The 20,289-nt window shown below is 43.5% G+C and overlaps 1 protein-coding gene across 1 annotated transcript in view; it reads left to right on the top strand.

Annotated features, from left to right (window-relative positions):
* The window catches only part of LOC311044275 (GDNF family receptor alpha-2-like), a 284,954-nt gene that overhangs the window by 244,185 nt on the left and 20,480 nt on the right, over positions 1–20,289 (top strand). Inside the window, exons 5-6 of the mRNA XM_084055730.1 lie at positions 1,112–1,224; positions 5,111–5,251. Of these exons, the coding sequence (XP_083911856.1) occupies positions 1,112–1,224; positions 5,111–5,251 (254 nt within the window). The remainder of the gene's footprint in view (positions 1–1,111; positions 1,225–5,110; positions 5,252–20,289) is intronic.

Consider the following 20,289-nt stretch of genomic DNA (forward strand, 5'->3'; position numbering starts at 1 on the left):
ATACTGACCACAGCTGGTCTGGTCCAGACCCTACACACAGCACTGCCAAATTAAATGACACACGCTGCTTGTAAATGTGTTTGTGCGTGTGCATGCACGAGTGGTGTGTATTGGTAGATTATTGCAGTGTGTGTGTGTGTGTGTGTGTGTGTGTGTGTGTGTGTGTGTGTGTGTGTGTGTGTGTGTGTGTGTGTGTGTGTGTGTGTGTGTGTGTGTGTGTGTGTGTGTGTGCGTGCGTGCGTCCACATACACTCTGTGCGTGTATGCGTGTGTGTGGTGTGTATTGGAAGATCATTGCAGTGCGTGCGCAGATGGGTAGGTGTGTGTGTGTGTGTGTGTGTGTGTGTGTGTGTGTGTGTGTGTGTGTGTGTGTGTGTGTGTGTGTGTGTGTGATTGTTTGTGTTCATGCTTGTGCGGCTTATTAGTGGATTAGTGGATCAGTTGTGTGTGTGTGTGTGTGTGTGTGTGTGTGTGTGTGTGTGTGTGGTGTGTATTCGCGTGTGCAGGTGTCTGTGTGTGATGTGTCCGTTTATGTGCAAGCGTACGGGGTGTGTGTGTGTGTGTGTGTGTGTGTGTGTGTGTGTGTGTGTGTGTGTGTGTGTGTGTGTGTGTACCATTTTTTATCGTGTCTGTCGGGTGGAAACCGCCCTCATATGTCCAAAAATGTTACTTTTCAGGATTCAAATTCAAAAGCATCAAAAGTAGCAGATCTACAAGCTCGAAACGTGTCGCTTCACGCCACGTTTCGAGCTTGTAGATCTGCTACTTTTGATGCTTTTGAGTGACGCTGTAGTATGATCAAGTATATAGGGCCGACGTGTACTTAAGAAAAAAACATATTAAAGTTAGAATATGGAGATAAGAGGTTTCTGCCCGACATGCTGCAACCATTATGTACCGTTATGTTCACTGTATAAACAATAAGCAACAATGTGTGATTCACCGTTTTGCAGGCAGATTATGATGAGTCCTGTCTGTCTGTCTGTGTGTGTCTGTGTCTGTGTCTGTGTCTCTGTGTGTGTGTGTGTGTGTGTGTGTGTGTGTGTGTGTGTGTGTGTGTGTGCGTGTGCGTGTGCGTGTGTGTGTGTGTGTGTGTGTGTGTGGTGTCCAGGTCCAGGCTGGCAGACTTCCACATGAATTGCCTGGTGACTCAGCACACGGTGAGCAGCTGTCCCAATGAAGACAATTACCAGGCCTGCCTGGCATCTTACACCAAACTAATCGGTCAGTATATACAGCCAATAGGCTCTCTGCATGGTCACCCCGTTTATGTGTGTGTGTGTGTGTGTGTGTGTGTGTGTGTGTGTGTGTGTGTGTGTGTGTGTGTGTGTGTGTGTGTGTGTGTGTGTGTGTGTGTGTGTGTGTTCATATCAACGTGCATGTGCATGTGTGTAGGGATGGGATGAAATGAAAATGACATGTCACGATTATCGTGGCAAAAATAATTGCGATTAACGCAACACATTCTCACAGATAGGCATCAGTTATTGCTGCTCCGTCATTTTCACTCCCTAATGAGTAACTACAGGACTACAGAAACTAAAGGGCACGTATTGGAGCTTCAAATACTACTCAAATCAAGCGATTGGGCAGCTGCCTCGGTGGTTAACCTGGCAGCAATACTTTGCTAGTAACTGTAACCTCCCCTGATCAAGCCCCACCGTGGGTGCGATTTTTCTTTTCTCTCTCGACTCTTTTTTTTCTTTCTCTCTCTCTGCATAGTTTTTGTGAGGTTAGGTTTAGGCATAGTTTTGTCAACATGCAACGTTGCCATGGCGTCCTGTCATGTCGTCCCGTCATATCGTCCCGTCATGTCAAAACTTGACGTTTCAGAGCTACAGACAGAGCGGCAAAATATGACGCCTTGGGAGTGACACCGGGTTGATTAACGATATGATCGCGATAATCACAATGTAATCTCTCAAGAACAGATTCTGCTCTACCGTTTCAATCTGTCGGGGGGTTCGTCATATCGCGTAGGCACTGGCCTACAAGTGGGCGTGCCTTCAGATCAGGAAGCAGGCCGCGCTTTACCCAATCAAATGTAGTGGGCGGGATTTACGTGTCCGCCGATCCTTCCCCACTCCAAACAAACCTAAACTCATTTAACAATAGCGTCCTCGGAGCAGACAAAACCACAGAAAGATATTCACATTTTAACTTGCTCTTTCATCATAGAAATAAGTGGGCTTATAACCAAAACGATCCATGTTCTCTGGGAGAAGTGGTGTTAGTGTTCCGTGTAGAAATATTGCTAGCGGGAAATGTCCGGGAGCGGACGCTAATTCCCGGGAGACTCCCGGAACGTCCGGGAGAGGTGGTATGTCTGGTGTGTGCGTGTGCGTCTGGGTGTGTGAGGATTTAGTGTGTACTCTACGGGTGAGTGGGCATGGGTATAGGCTTAGACACAAAGCTGAAAAGAGGGCAAGGGTGATGCAATAATCTGACAGAAAAGCACACACACACTACATTCTCACTAACCTGTGATGCGCCATGATGATAGAGAAGGGTGGTTGACAGGCCTCTGTGACAGACAGTCTGACACTAGTCTACTCTACTGTACCCCCAGTTAGAATTGGAGACATAGACATTGTGATCCTAGTCCCAGTGGCGTGCACAGACATTTTGAGGGGCAGGTGCTCAAGTAAATTCTACTTTTTTTTGTTTACTTGGTCTGCTCTTTTTTCCCTCTACACCTATACCTCTTTGCCAAAAATAGCCGATCTACAAGCCCACGAGCTTGTAGATCTGCTATTTTTGGCTAAAGTTCTCCTCAGAAAAGGGATGCTAGGTTTCGAGTGGTTATGGTAAAAAGAAAAATCATGTCACATAAAGATTTGGCGGACCCCCTGTAGTAACTCTGAGGGCCCCCTAGGGGTCCCGGACCCCCTGTTGAAGACCCCTGCTGTAAACTGAAAACAGTGTGTGCCCTTTTTTCAAAGGGGCACTTCTGGTCAAGAGGGCAAAAGGCAGGTGCTCTAGCACCACTTAGAGTCTATCTGTGCACGTCCCTGCCTAGTCCTCACAACAAAAAAATGTTTGTCTTACGGTTAAAACATTTTTTTTTTTTAGGTTCTGCATCATCGCCGACATGAACCATGACATCACACGTTGTGTCGTTTCCCCCGTATTGCATGCTTACACGGAGACGTGAGGCAGAGCGTTTTAAAAGATTTCCACTCTGGAAAAGTGGTTTCACTTTGTTGCGTTTTCAACCCCCGTAAATGCCGTTGCCGTCTAAAAAACGGACGGCACATCTGATATTTTATTTTGCCGTTTTCTCTAGAGACCGTCTTCCCTATTTGAAACTATAGTTGACTTGTGCGCCGATGATGTCAGACACCAAAGAAATTGCCGTGAGCTTGTAGATCTGCTATTTTTCAATGGCTAAAATGTTATGTCCTCACGAGTTTAGTAGAACAAACCTGTGTGTGTGTGCGAGCCGACGTGTCTGTCTGTTCCGGTATCTCTTCCAGCACAGGGGACTTCAGTGCTGTTGAGAGAGAGAGAGAGAGAGAGATAGAGAGAGAGAGAGAGAGGGAGAGAGAGAGAGAGGGAGAGGGAGAGGATGGAGAGAGAGAGTTTACTTAATTAAAACAACTAAGTGGCCATCTGTTTGCCCATGGTAAATGTTCTTCAAACAGTGTGGAGTGGAGAGAGAAAGACAGACAATTGGCCTTGGCACACAAAAAAAACGCACATTCTTCCACACTTAGTGGACAGTCACACAGACAGACAGACATACAGAGAGACAGACAGACAGACAGACAGACAGCCTGGATAACGCGGCCGTGCCGATGTGCAGACACGGCCCGCACGCACCACAGAGCCGTCGTCTACTCTGGAGACAGCGACGGCACGCAGGGAATTCCAAAACGCTAATTCGCTGTGAAATTATCATGCAATTCGCTCTGCAAAGAAGAAGTATAGAAAAACAAAGCAGAGAGTGAGTCAGTCTCTCTCCCTCTCTCTCTCTCTGTGAGCTGTGTTTCATAAGTCTCTGGGTAGAGACCATAATACACCGTGATGTTTCACTGTTTGGGAGTTTTTCTGAAAAATGCTGCAAAATGCAACCGTGACATCCCTGACTCCCTGTGTCTGACCACACACACACACACACACACACACACACACACACACACACACACACACACACACACACACACACACACACACACACACACACACACACACACACACACACACACACACACACACACACACAGCAGCAGCAGCCTGTCCATTGTCTAAACACAGTATATACGGTCAGTCCGGTGCGCCTCATATAAAAAGCACTTGCTTTGGCCATAACAACAACTATCCATAATTGTAATGGACTCTTCATATCTAAACCCAGCATTATAGAACGCCTCACCTCCTCATAAACATCCATAGTGCTGCAACCCCACACAGCCCTTTTATGACTAATACCCCATGTCCATTTTATATACACTATTTGCAATAAATGTAGTCCATTATTGTCCATTAGTGACCTGTAACTACTGTCCTAATGTCTTTGCATTATGTGTGTGCGTGTCTGTGTGTGTGTGTGTGTGTGTGTGTGTGTCCGTGCATGCATTCCTGCATGTCGGTGTATGGTGGAGTGGAAACCTTGTATGTCTTAGAAACACTCCTTTTTTTATTATATCATCTTAAAAACACATTTAAAGATGGTGAAAATAGCCCATCCACAAGCTCACAACAACTCCTCACATCTGCTGTTTTCACCAGAGGTGGAAAAAGTACTCATATCAATATCAATACTGCAATGTAGAAATACTAATAAGTAAAAGTCAGAAATTCCAAATTTACTTGAGTAAAAGTACAAATGTATTGGCATCAAAAGTTGTAGTTGAAATAACAAAAGTAGAAAGTACTCATTATGCAGAATGTCCCATTTCATAAGTTTTCAAATGTATAAAAATCATTTGAAAATAGCAGATCTACAAGCTCACAATGCGTCGCATCGCAAAGTGGAAATATGGAGATGTGAGGTTTCTGCCCGACAGCAATAATAACGTGTGTGTGTGTGTGTGTGTGTGTGTGTGTGTGTGTGTGTGTGTGTGTGTGTGTGTGTGTGTATGTGTGTGTGTGCACGCTGCCATTTCAGGAACGGACATGACTCCTAACTACGTGGACAGCAGCTACACTAACTGGACAGTGAGTCCGTGGTGCACCTGCAAGGGCAGCGGCAACCAGGAAGAGGAATGCTTCAACTTCCTGCAGGATTTCACCGAAAACACCTGCCTGAGTGAGATTATCTATCTATCTATCTATCTATCTGTCCAACCCGACCTCACACAACTTAGTATACATTGCAGGGAGTGGTCATTCTGTGCATAGACAACTGGAAAACCCCAAAATCCGTGCATAGCCGCCTCGCATCTCCCCCATGACTAAACCATTTAGGAGGCGCGCAGTCTCAAGGGAACTGTCGGCACGTAAGGGACCACCGAGCGAGCGAGTTGCCGTCCCGAACGTTGCGACGTTCCCTTGAGCCTACTCAGCGTCGTTTGAGTTATGTACCGATAGGGACAGAATCGTACATTATGTTGTGGGGACTGCTCTGCTTCCAGGTTTTTCCGGGTTGCAACTGGTTAAGCCCACCGTGGGACTCGCCGTACAGTACATATGCACGGATTTTCGGGTTTTCTAAGCAACTATGCACGGAATGACGTGCACTGGATCAGTGCAATGTATACTAAATTATGTGAGTTCAGGCTGATCCGTCTGTGAGTCTATCTATCTCTCTATCCCCACACCGCCGACACTCTGTTCACATTGGCCATCATGCATTGCAAAATAGTGGACTCCAGTACCTGAGTCACAAAGTATATAGATCAGGGGTGTCAAACTCATTTCGGAGTGAGGGGCCGCATTGGGCGAATGGTGGGGGCCGCGACCAGTCACGGACACACATGCGTACGTTCACTTAGACAGCTGTCCCAGTGACAGATTTAGACATTTTAGACGTTTTCCCCCCCTAAAAATCTACACAGGCTATTTTCACTATTTGAAATATGACATAACTACAAATGGCTGCTGTCGATCAGAAACCTCTTATCTCCATATTTTAACTTTTTGTGTTTTTTTGTAAATTAACGCCCCTACTTGATCATACAAAGGCATCAAAAGTAGCAGGTCTGCGAGCTCGAAATACAGCACGTTTGAACTTGTAGATCTGCTACAGTAGGCCTACTGATTTTGAATCCTGAAAAGTAACCGTTTTGGACATAATGAGGTTTCCACCCGACAGAGACTAAATACTCAAGTAAAGCACATGATACTAGAAGGAAAAAAAAGCGTGTGTAGCGGTCATGTAATATTGATGTGGTTGAGGAGGAGTGCGTGATGTGATAGCGTGGTGCTGTAGCTGTCAGGGCCTTAGCTCTGAGAACACAGGCTGCATGCCGCCTGGCTGAGGAGTGAGAAGATGAGCTGACCATCTTCTGCATCTTTCATGCTTTTATGTCAGAGTGTGTAGCGATCTGCGATGATGATACGTCTGGGCTGGGAGGCATGTTGTTGTGTTGGAGTGCACTGAACGTATACACCATCATCACGCTATGGTGGTGGTGCTGAGTGGAGGTATGTGAGGTGAAGGAGGGGTAACAAGGAAGGAAGGAGGAATGAATCGCAATCACAGAGTCAACATCTTTAAGCATCAATTGAAAACCCACCCAAGTTTTTAACTTTTAACTAGCATCTTATGAGATGAGTAATTGCTCAGCATCTTGACGTTGCTGCTGTTAGTTGTTGTTTTAATCAGTTTTTGATCGTTTTATTGTTTGAGCTGCATTTAGATGAACAGTATGTCAAAGTGCTATATAAATAAAGCTCATTATCATTATGACAATCACAATCAACTGGTTGATTCTGATTGTGCAAGCTTCATTGTTTTAGTCTGTTTACAGAAAGTAAACACATCTAAGAAACCTACAGTACATTATCTCCAAACACATACTGTACCTTAATCCAGCTGGTACAGTTTGTACACAAGGTTATATAAAGTGCATACGGTTAGAAATGAAGAAAGAAAGAAAGAAGGAGTGAAAGAAAGAACGAAAGAACGATGTACAGATGTGCCATTTCAAAACTTCAAATGTCCTGCCATCGCCAAGACAGTAAATTTTCAGGGGATTCCCAGGGCAATAAGAGGGACAAAGAAGGGCATTTAAAATGCTGAATTATTTTGATGATCACTGCTTTTATGATGCTAATTAATTTGAGCAACTGGTCAAGGACCTCTTCAAATCACCTTTCGCCTCATAATGAGTCTGACACCTTCTTCAACACACATTCTTTTGTTCTCATGTATGGATGTCTGGAAAAACGGGGGTGTGTAGTGACAACTTCTTTTCAGGGGCAAAACAGTGCATTTTTAAGGGCAGAACAGGGAGGAAAAAATGCATTTTCAGGGCACTTTCAGGGAAAGAACAGTACGTTTTGAAGTGGCACATCTGTAGTAAGAAGTGAGTGCTATGTAGAAAGGGTGGCTGGCTGATTGGATCTGGTTAGATAGCTGGGAGGATGGACGGACGAATGGATGGATGGATGGATGGATATCAGAGTGGAAGGTGGGTGGGGATGGACGGACGGACGGACGGACGGACGGTGCAGTGAAACCTCTGAAAGCCCCGGAGGGAAATCAGCCGTCCGCTGTAACGGTCGGTCTGATGCAACTTCAACCCAGAAAAAAACCCAGAGTCTCCTCTCACTGATTAAGTTGGAATTAAATGTTCTTTAACTCATTAAGACCTGCATGAGGCCCATTCTATACAAATGTCTTCTAAAACCATTTTCTGAAAAACGTAAGTCTCTATGTCAGTGGTTCACAAACTTTTTTTATGTCAAAAACGCCTAAATTGATATGTATTTGGCCACGGACCCCCCCATCTGAAAATGTTTTTTCTTCCAGGGTCCCCAAGAAGCAAAGATTTGAGTTAAAAATGTTCGCTTTAAAAAATATGTATACAATATGTCTACAAGCTCATAGCGCGGCACTCTCGGTTAAAATCTAAAATGACACAGATGCTTTCCCAGTCTTAATAGGTTAAGAGAAAGAGGAAAAAAAGGAAGTAATTTCTTATCACTCCCCCCTATCCTTCCTTTCTTCCTTTGGGCCAGATCTTCTAGTTTTTCTTTTTTAATACAAAAGAAATAATTTGCATGCCATTTCCCTGCGTTCAATCTTAGTGGGTTAACCCTTTAAGACCTGAAGCCGATTCTACATGTCTCCTAAAGCTCAACAGTTTTCTGAAAAACGTATGTTTCTATATCAGTGGTGCTCAATCTTTTTCATGTCAAGGACCCCCAAAATGATATGCATTTGGCCGCCGACCCCCATCAAAATATGTTATTCCAGGGACCCCCCAGAAGCAAAGATTTGAGTTAAAAATGTTCGCTTTGGAAATATATATATTCAAAGATTTGCACACATTTTCACGATTTTATATATATACAATCTATATATGCAGATAATGCTTTTTAGCTCAAATCAAAAAATGAGACAGTTCCAGGTCTTAATGGGTTAAAGGGACTTATATCCCTTGCGGGGGCGGGGGCGGAGGGAGGGGGGGGGGGGGGTTGGTTATCATAAATGGGGGATAGATCTGGTACATTACATTACATTACATTACATTACAGTCATTTAGCAGACGCTTTTATCCAAAGCGACTTACAATAAGTGCAATCAACAAAGGTAAGGAACGAAAGCTACTAATCACCAGAGGTTATAAGTGCATTTTCTGCAATAACAAGCAACCAAGAGCATACCTAGCGCTAAGGTAAAAGTGCAATATATCAGCTACCTATTTCCTTAAACAGATGAGACAAAATAGCTAAGTCAAATGAGCAGGAGCTAAAAACAAATAATTGTATTGACTAAACAAGATCCAATAAACAATTCAACAATAAAACAAGCATTCGTACAACTAGTTAACAACAAGTAGGCCAGGCAAAGAGGAAGGGTAGTGTTTCCTGAAGAGGTGGGTTTTCAGCCTGCGGCGAAAGATGGGCAGTGACTCTGCTGTCCTGACATCAGTGGGAAGTACATTCCACCACTGTGGGGCCAGAACAGAAAAAAGTCGTGACCGTGTCGATCGACCAGAAGGACCATTGAGTGGCGGGGGAGTCAGTCGCCCCTTGGTGGCAGACCGGAGTGGTCGGGTAGGGTTGTGGGCATTGACCAATACCCGGAGGTAAGAGGGAGCTGTTCCTTTCACTGCCCTATAGGCTAGCACCAGGGTTTTAAACTGAATGCGAGCCGCTACGGGGAGCCAGTGCAGGGAACGGAGAAGGATAGTTGTGTGAGAGAACTTGGGGCGGTTGAACACCAGACGAGCCGCAGCTTTCTGAACAAGCTCCAGGGGTCTGATGGCAGATGCCGGAGCGCCAGCCAGGAGGGAGTTGCAGTAGTCCAGGCGGGAGATGACAAGAGCCTGGATGAGCACCTGGGCTGCCTTCTCCGTGAGGAAGGGCCGAATTCTCCTGATGTTGTAGAGGAGGAATCTGCAGGACCGTGTCACTGATGCGATGTTAGCCGAGAACGACAGTTGATCGTCCAGGGTCACACCCAGATTCTTCGCAGTCCGAGTTGACGTCACCACAGCGTTCTCAATGGTGATGGCCATGTCTCGGTGAGGACAGCCCTTCCCCGGGATGAACATCAGCTCGGTCTTGTCCAGGTTGAGCTTCAGGTGGTTCGTCGACATCCACTCGAGTGGAAATTAACAAGACCGCTACAATGCATATCATCCACGCTGTCTGATGTCGCCCGAAACGCACGCCACGCATGCACATGTCGCCTCTGTCGGGTGGAAACCTCATATGTTCAAAACTGTTACTTTTCAGGAGTTAAAGGGATAGTTTCACCCCCAGAATGCCACCTAAGCCAATAATTTGATGAGTCTCCTTCGTGTCTCCTACCGGAACCGCTGCTTACCGGTTCGCTAGTCATCAAATTATTGGCTTAGGAATGTGACAAAAAAAAATCCATGAATTCAAGTCTCCATGGGGTGACTAATCCATAGAAAAAAATAGATTTTTTGGGGGGTGAACTATCCCTTTAAATTCAAAAGTATCAAAAGTACCGATCTGCTACTTTTGATGCCTTTATGTGACGCTGTAGTATAATCAAGTAGGATCGTTAATTTACGAAAAAACACAAAAAGTTAGAATATGGAGATAAGGGGTTTCTGCAACGATACGCAACGCCACACGGGAAGAAAAAAAACGCCACAGAGCACGACGCCCATCAGAGCGAGAGAGCTCACCTCAGGCGTCCTGACGAAGCCTTGACGCCTCCCCCGCCTAAAGCCCGCCTAAAGCCCGCCCGCCCGCCCGCCAGCCAACCCCGCTAGCTGTAACCGCTCCGCGCGCATGGTAGCGGCGGCGGCGGTGTCATCGCTACCCCGCTATACACAACAAGGCGTGCGTCGCCTTGGAACATGTTCCATTGTGTGTGTGTGTGTGTGTGTGGGGTAATGCTTTTGGAGCGTTTCAATAGATTGCTCGGCTCCAGCGTTTTTCGCTGAGCTTGCAGGATGAGGGATGAGGCAGAGGAGCTGAAGAGGCGGCTCTGAAAAATAACACACAAAAATGCAGCATCGTTCTCCCCCTCCTCTCTCTCCCCTCCCCTCTCCTCTCCTCTCTCCTCTCCTCCCCTCTCCTCTCCTCTCCTCTCCTCTCTCTCTCCCCTCTCCTCTCCTCTCCTCTCCTCTGCAGTGGAGGGGAACAGGAGATAAACTATACCAAAAGATGGAGCGGGTTTTTTTTTCACTCTCCGAGGCACAAGGGTGGTGAACGCACACACGCGGCGGGAGGGGGAAAAAACACTCTTTACAAAAAAGTATGAATATATGGCTATGCTAGAATAATCCATTAAGACCGGGAACACAGACTGTGTCATTTTTAGATTTATTTAGCTATAAACACTATTTTATACTTCAAAAAGCACTACGAGCTTATAGATCTGCTTTTTTTATTTAAATCTTGAACATGTGCAAATCTTTGAATAAATATATATCTTGAAACAACATTTTTAACTCAAATCTTTGTTTATGATCCCTGAAACAAAATATTTTACAAATGTTAGCTAAAAAAAAAATATATATATTTAAAGATGTGCACACCTTTTCACGATTTAAAAAAAATAGCAAGCTCATAGCGCGGCACTCAGTGCCACGCTATGAGCTTGTATATCTGCTCTTTTTGAATAGCCAAAGAAATCTAAAATGACAGATACTTTGCCGTTTTGTATTTATTTTTAGATTTTTTTGGGGGCTATTGAAAAATAGCAGATATACAAGCTCAAAGCACAGCATTGAGTGCTACAAATCGTAAAAATGTGTGTAAATCCTTGAATATATATATATATATATTTTAAAGCAAACATTTGTAAAGTTTTGTTCCAGGGACCTCCAGAACCAAAGATTTGAGTTACAAATGTTCGCTTATATATATATAAATATATATATTCAAAGATTTGCACACATTTTCTAGATTTTTCTAAAATAGCAGATCTACAAGCTTGTATATCTGCTATTTTTGAACAGCCCGAAGTATAAAATAATGGTGATAGCTCAAAATCTACAATGACACAGATGCGTTCCCGGTCTCAATGGGATAAACTAGAGACAAATCATATTCAAACCCCCCATAAAACTGCTACTACTACTAATACTACTACCGCTGCTGCTTTGCCTCTGTCATCTTCCTCCACAACGCTTTCTTGCACATACAGCAGGAATGAAAAGAAGCCCTATAACAGGTTATCATTTCTCCTAGGCAGGAGGGGGAGAGAGAAGAATTGAAGCGTTATACCAATACAAGCCATGCGTACTGTATATCAGGGAGAATCACATACAGTAGTACATACTGTACGTACATGTATACCGTCTATGCTCTGCGTGTGGTTCTGATCTGGCCCTACGGGTATAAGAAGAAAAAAAAAGAAGCAATTGGACACTCATAGATGGGGAAGTTTTTAACCCATTAAGTCCGGGAAAGCATCGGTGTAATGTTTTGTATTTCCTTGGCTATTCAAAAATAGCAGATCTACAAGCTCAGAGTGCCATTCTACGAGCTTGTAGATCTGAAGATTTTGGAATAAATCTTTGAATATATATATATATTTTTAAAGCAAATATTTGTAACTCAAATCTTTGCTTCTGGGGGGGTCCCTGGAACAAAATATTTTGAGATGGGGGTCCGCGGCAAAATACATACATATTTTGGGTGGTCCTGGACATGAAAAAGTTTGAGCAACACTGATATGTATAGCAACATAATTTTTTTTCAAAAAAGAAACTGTTAGGATTTAGAAAACATATGTAGAATCCCCCAGAAGCAAAGATTTGAGATTTTGAATGATCACTTCAAAAAATATATATATATTTATATTCAAGATTCAAGATTTCTAAAAATAAATCATGATGTAAAAAAAATAGCAGATCTACAATTTCATAGCCGCGCTATGAGCTTGTATATCTGCTATTTATAGCCCAAATAAATAAATAAAATGACACAGATGCGTTCCCGGTCTTAATGGGTTAAGTCTTGGTATAGCATTCATGTGGAAGATAATATGCCCGCAGAGCAAGGAAGGGAAAGGAAGAAAAAAAAAAAACCTCTGCACATGCGAGCTTATACATTATGCGAATAGTAGCCAAATCACATTCCTCTCTCTCTCTCTCACACACACACACACACACACACACACACACACACACACACACACACACACACACACACACACACACACACACACACACACACACACACACACACACACACACACACACACACACACACACACACACACACACACAAACAAACGTACACAAACAGATAAGCGTGCAGGTTTTACACGCATGCACATAAGCACAGATGCACACACTAACAAGTACATATTTGTACATGCAGAAATGCCTTTACTCCCCGCTCTGTCCTTAGGGCTGTGTGATATGACAGGGGGGAAAAAGATTGTAGTGAAAATGGCCGATCTACAAGCTCACAACGCGTCACGCTGCAACTCGCTGTGAGCTTGTAGATCGGTTATTTTTGTCCTCCTCGGAGCACAGGTCTCCGCCAGGTCAGGTAGGTTAGTGTGGGCCAGCAAAGTTCGGAATTCGCCAATCAGGATGGAATATGAAAAATCTGACGGATCCGTCTCGATCACATGACTATAGAGATAATGTGTACCGATTTGCGTGAAATGTGGATAAAATCTGAAGGAGTACTGTCAAAAAAATGTGTTTAGCAAAAAGAGGCCTCCTGGTGGCGCTATAACAGGACCATGAGAATAATTTGAGGCCACAGACGGACACACGGAATGACGGACAGGATGCAAAACATAGTCTCGGGCATGCCTTTCGGCCTGTCGGAGACAAAAGGACACTGCTTCTCGATTATTCAACATGAGCTAGATTAATTCTGTTATTAATTCAAAATATCACTTTCAATATACTATATTTTGTTCCCAGCCCTACTCACTCTCTTCCTCTGTGCCATTGGTTCTCAAAGTGGGGTCCGGGGACCCCCAGGGGTCCTTGAGGGAGTTCCAGGGGGTCCCCAGCTAAATGATAGATTATGCACCAAATGGACCCTTATTGGTCTGTAACTCTGAGAGTGTGCAAATGGAACCAAATGGACCCTAACGGGTCCATTTGGTTCCATTTGTACACTCTCAGAGTTAAATTAACATAGATTTTACAATATAAATTGCGGTCCAAGTGATAGAAATGCCATTAAATGGGGGTCTGTAGCCCTAATGCATGTCAAACTGGGGGTCCTTGAAATTAAAATGGTTGAGAATCACTGCTAGAGCCGTAAAAAACTTCTCTTATGGGGGTCCCTGGCATATATTTTGAAATGGCGGTCCGCGGGCTAATAAGTCACAATTTGGGGGTCCTTGACATGAACAAGTTTGAGAAACACTGCTCTATGCGCCTCTGTGCCGCACCATCTGTCCCTGCAGGTAGGGGGCGATGCAGTGGGCTGTGTGTGTGTGTGCCCAGTAGGTTTGAAAAAGCAAACTTAAACCAGAGTCATTTAAAGAGAAAAAAGGAAAAGAAAGGGGAATCGCTGTCGGCAATGAGCTTAATCAACTCTTTGGGAACATTTGGGTGCATTAAAAACATCCTCTGTGGATCCCCCTCGCAGCCCACCAGTTTGATTTATGACTTTTTATTCCCCCATGGTGGAGGCTGGGGGTCCGCGAGGGGGGATAGCTGCCAAAGCCCAGCGTTGCCATGTGCGCTTATTATAAGCTAACTTTGGGCTTGTTTATCTGTAAATATTGGTTAGTTACGGGTTGTGTTTTTTTGGGCTTGTTTCTAAAGTGTAGTTGTTTATTTGGGCTTGTTTCTAAAGTGTAGTTGTTTATTTGGGCTTGTTTCTAAAGTGTAGCTGTTTATTTGGGCTTGTTTCCTAAAGGTTGTTTAAACCAGTGGTTCTCTAATATTTTCATGCCAGGGACCCCCCAAATTAACATGTATTTGTCCGCGGACCCCCATCTGAAACTAATGTTGTGCCAGGGACACCTTTACCATATTTGTGCTGTTAAAATGTTTCAACACATTTTCAGTCACATTTGTCACTTTTTTTTTTACAGATCTACAAGCTCACAAAGCACTGTGAGCTTGCAGATCGGCAATTCTCAAACAGCCGATACACATAGGGTTTAAATTGCTCATGTGGGGCTCTCCCCAGGCTGGCAGAGGGAGAGTAGCGCCCATGATTACACTGGGTGAAAAATAGGGGTTACAAAATCGTGGGATAAAGCATTTTATTTTAATATACAATAAAAAAATGCTCATGTGGCCTATAATAGTTGGCTCTTTTGGCCTTGTTTTCATAGACCTGGTTGCTTATTTCTCTCGCAAAAGAAGCAAAATCTGGCAGCCTCTGCCAAAGACAAACCCTGACGAAGGGATTTCAAAAACATCACGTCTCTCTCCGCTCTCCACCGCTGTGCCTCGCCAGCTCTTTGTTGCTGTGCGCTTTATTTAACCCTTTAAGACCGGGGGACGCATCTGTGTAACCACTTTATCCATATTTTATACTTTTGGCTATTCAAAAATAGCAGATATACAAGCTCATAGTGCGGCACCGAGTGCCGCACTATGAGCTTGTAGATCTGCTATTTTTTTTAAAATCGTGTTTCTTTTTTGCAAATCTTTGAATATATATCTATAAAGCAATTGTTTTTTACTCAAATCTTTGCTTGTGGGGGTCCCTGGAACAATTTTTTTTGAGATGGGGGTCCGCAGCCAAATACATATCGTTGTGGGGCTCCTTGACACTGACATTAATATTATAACAACATAAGTGTTTCAGAAAACTGTTTTAAACTGATTTAGAAGACATTTGTAGAATCCCCAGAAGCAATAACATTTTAGCTAGAAATGCTCGCTTTAAATATATATATATATTCAAAGATTTGCACAAAATTGTTCACGATTTTTCAAAAATAGCAGATCTACAAGCTCATACCGCGGCACTCGGTGCTGCGGTATGAGCTTGTATATCTGCTATTTTTGAATAGCCCAAAGAAATCTAAAAATGGCACACAGATGCGTTCTCAGGTCTTAAAGAGTTAAAGGTTGTTCCGTTGCTCCGACGCCTCTCGTCTCGGCTGGGAGAACTTTGAGCTTTTATCCACGCCGGTTCTTTTTTTTTTTTGCAACAGACGTAGTTTTTTTTTTTTTCTTCATAAACCTGGAACGTTTAGCACAATGACAAACATGAAGGGTCCTTTTCATGTACCTACGTAAGTGTGCCAGGTGTGTGTGTGTGTGTGTGTGTGTGTGTGTGTGTGTGTGTGTGTGTGTGTGTGTGTGTGTGTGTGTGGACCCAACGCTCCCACTTGTCCTTTTGTGCGGCGAAAGGGGAGGAAAATGGTATTTCTCCTTTATCGGTCGTTGTCAGGCAAAAACCTTGTATCTATTTCTCCAACTTTTTTTTAGGATAAGTCAACTCACTCTCACTCCCCAAAATTCATATTGTGACTTCTTGGGACAAAATGTGACCAAACATCAACTGTCTGGTGCCGTCCCGGGCACTTCCGCACTCCAGGAATGCGGACCTGGCGTTCTCAAACCCATGACGTAAAAGGGTGACGGCACAAGGGTGACGTACACAAAAAAAACTGTAAAAACGATGGAGGCGCGCCGTCTAAAGTGGACTTGAGTCACGAGAGGCAACACTGAGCAAGCCGTAAGGCGAGCGAGTCGCCGTGCCGAGCGTTGCCAAGTCCGCTTAAGCCGACTCAGCGCCATCCGAGTTAAAGGTTGGGTAAGTGATATTTCTTGGTTAAAACAAAAAGTATTTTGTTAAAAGGTTAAAGCACTATATTCTGATAGTAATCATTGCTATAGAGTGTTTGTTCAGTAACAGGAGTCTCCCCGTCTCTCCAGCTCTTTAATAAACAGAAAATACATTTTTCGGTAGGTGTCAAAATCAATTTTGTCTGCTCATTTCTCAATTTCTTAGTGTCATCACTTCCATTTTCACTTGTTTAATCTGTATCCTGATTGAGTTCTCTATCCTGATTGGATAACATTGGAAATGAAACTGAAACTGAAACGAAAATGCATTTTCTGTTTAATAAAGAGGTGGAGAGACAAGGAGACTCCTAATACTGAACAAACACTCTATAGCAATGAGTACTATCAGAATATAGAGCTATTTAACACTTATTTTAACCAAAGCAAATCACTTACCCTACCTTTAATGGCCCGATAGGGACAGAATCAAAACTCATATCCCCCCTAGTCAACATGTGCCGTATTTGCCCTGCCCCCCCCACCCCCACTTCCAGTCAAACGTTAGACTTCTTAGGACGTCCGTCCCGAGAAGTCACCCGTTTGACGTCTTCACTGGAAAAGTTTAAAGTGTCAATCAAAAGTAGTGAACATAGACAAACTCACAACGCGCCGTTGACCTCTATTTCTGACAATTTGCGTTCCCATTTCCTGAAAAGAAAAAAAAAACTTTTGGACATACAAGGTTTTTCACTCGACAATTATTATCAGTCATATGAATCTATATTCAAAGTCATCTGTGTGTGCGCTGACCTCACAGTGGAGGAGGTGGCAAAGCAATTAAATGCCGTTCGGCTTTCCCCTTCGAGCCGAACAAAGAGAAACGGAAACGTGTGGAAGAGCGGTTGAAAGGTACTCCGTCCCCCGGTTTGCACCGTATCTAGCAAGAAAAGCTGACTGGAGATGGATTTATCATACCATGTTTTTGCAAAGAGACACACATACACACGCGCGCGCACGCACGCACGCACGCACGCACGCACGCACGCACGCACACACACACACACACACACACACACACACACACACACACACACACACACACACACACACACACACACACACACACACACACACACACACACACACACACACACACACACACACGTGTAAAGTATTCATAAACTTCTGAGGACATACATTTTATAAATGTGATTTCTTTTAACCCCAACGCTATAGGTGTTTCTCTCACTGAACATAACCGATCTACAAGCTCGCTATACGCGTACTGTGAGCTTAATGTACAGTAGATGTGCTATTTAACATCAGCATGCAACTTAAGTATAAATCAGGTATATGTAACTCCAGCCGTAACCCCTTAAACCTGACCTCTAAACCAGTGGTTCTCAAACTTTTTCATCTCAAGGACCCCCAAATAGACACTTATTAGCCCGTGGACCCCCAATTGAAAAGATAAGCCAGGGACCCCTCATAATAGAAGATTTTTACGGCTCTAGCAGTGATTCTCAACCATTTTAATTTCAAGGACCCCCAGTTTGACATGCATTAGACTACAGACCCCCATTTAATGACATTTCTATCTATGGGACCCCATTTTATATTGTAAAATCAATGTTAACTTAACTCTGAGAGTGTACAAATGGAACCAAATGGACCCGTTAGGGTCCATTTGGTTCCATTTGTACACTCTCAGAGTTAGAGACCCACAAGGGTTCATTTGATTCCTATATCATTTAGCTGGGGACCCCCTGGAACTCCCTCAAGGACCCCTGGGGGTCCCCGGACCCCACTTTGAGAACCAATGCTCTAAACCGTCTAATCCTAATCCCAACCTCAATCTCTTGTGAGGACGAACCATGCAGGAAAAGTGTCCTCGAAAACGTCACAGATTTCTCAAATTCTATATATATACTTGTGGGGACACGTGGTCCTCACAAATATAGTAAAACATATTGTACGCACAAACACACACACACACACACACACACACACACACACACACACACACACACACACACACACACACACACACACACACACACACACACACACACACACACACACACACACACACACACACACACACGCATGCACATCCGTAGGCAGCTGAATACACGAGCTCTCATGGATTGGGTACGGTAAGAAACCGTAACGCACACAGCAACACATGCCCACACTATACCTCTTTGCTTTTTAACCCATTAAGAACTGAAGCCGATTCTACAAAATGTCTTCTAATTCCTAGAAACTGTTGTTTGTTTCTATATCAGTGGTACTCAAACTTTTTCATGTCAAGGACCCTCAAAATTATATGTATTTGGCCGCTGATCCCCATCTCAAAACATTTTGTTCCAGGGACCCCCAGAAGCAAAGATTTGAATTAATATTTGCTTTAAAACAATATATATATTAAATAATAATATATACATATATATATATATATATTTATTTTTTTAAAAGTTTTTTTTAAGCTAGCATTGTTCTAGAATTGTCAGAAGCAAAGATCTGAGTTAGAAGTTTTTGCTTCAAAGATGTGCACACATTTTCAAGATTTTTCAAAAATAGCAGATCTAGAAGCTCACAGCACTATGAGCTTCTAGATCTGCTATTTTTGAATAGCCCAAATTCTTAAAATGACACAGATGCGTTCCCTGATTGAATGGGTTGAAAGGATTCTATTTCTCAAAAAATGTCCAACTGCTGAAATAGGCGTACTTATTGGCAAACAGATAGTGGGGGGGGTGAAGGGGGTGGGGGGGGGGTCTTATAATCAAGTTGAGTGCTGACGTTACGCCAGCTATACGTTCGTCAGTCAAGCTTGGTAGCACAATTTGACCGAAAACGGTTGTGTTGCAACATAACAATAAAAGTTGCTTTTTTGAATTTTTTTGTTTTGTTTTGTGAGGAGCACTGAGGAGTCAAGGACATCCGCTTAATGTGATTGTGTGTCTGAATAATACGTCCACTATGTGCCTCCTCCTCCTCCACTCCTACACAACACTCTGATAGAGCGATAATTACTCGTTCCCGGATCAATAGCATAAACTTGTCAGCAATTATAAAAGGCAGCCGAGCCGGTACAGATGGGAATCTTTAAATTAAACACCGTCGGCCGTGAAGGAGACGACGGGCGGAGAAATAAAAAAACTTCAGTGACCTTCCAGAGTTTACAGATCTCACAAACAGAGACGTTTGATTAGAGCTGCGAGCAGAGTGCTAGAACGCCCATAGAGAGAGAGAGAGAGAGAGAGCAGAACGCCCAGAGAGAGAGAGAGAGAGCAGAACGCCCAGAGAGCGAGAGAGAGCAGACTGACGAAGCAAAAAGTACTCCTCCGTGGGCTGTGCTCCCCACCCCCAAAACAGTGGTGGAAAGTAACTAAGTACATTTACTCAAGTACTGCACTTATAAGTAAAATGTTGAGGTACTTTTTACTATGGAGTACTACTGGAGTGTTTCCAATTTTCAATACACACAACAGATTCCAACAGATCTGTTTTAGTTCTTTGAATATGTTTGAGTGTTCTTTGTCTTCTGATTCTATATTTAATATTGATGCATCTGAATGTATTCCTGTTGATTATGTTCTGTTTCTTGAAAATGAGGGCATAACCCTCAATAGTACTCCGAGTTGAAATAAAGGTTATGATGATGATGATGATGATGATGAATATACTTTTACTCCACTACATCTCAGAGGCAAATATTGTACTTTCTTTTACTCCACTACAGTTATTTGAAAACTTTAGTTATTAAGTGTGCCAGATGTTTATTAAAATAGGTTGAAGCTTCATCTTCTGAAGCATCTTCTGCTTCAAGCTTCATCTTCAACTCATCTAGTGCCAGCATATCTTCCATCCACTTACGCTGATATGTTGCGTGCTGTAGAAGCCCCGACGAGGACGCGCATGTAAACAAAGCCTGCGTGCGAGACGGCGACTAACGCCTGGAACAATAATATTTCTAACGCGATCCTCCATTGCAGAGTGATCGCCGATCGAAAAA

This window comes from Gymnoscopelus microlampas (assembly GCF_963454915.1).
Source record: "Gymnoscopelus microlampas genome assembly, chromosome: 4".
Lineage (NCBI taxonomy): Eukaryota > Metazoa > Chordata > Actinopteri > Myctophiformes > Myctophidae > Gymnoscopelus > Gymnoscopelus microlampas.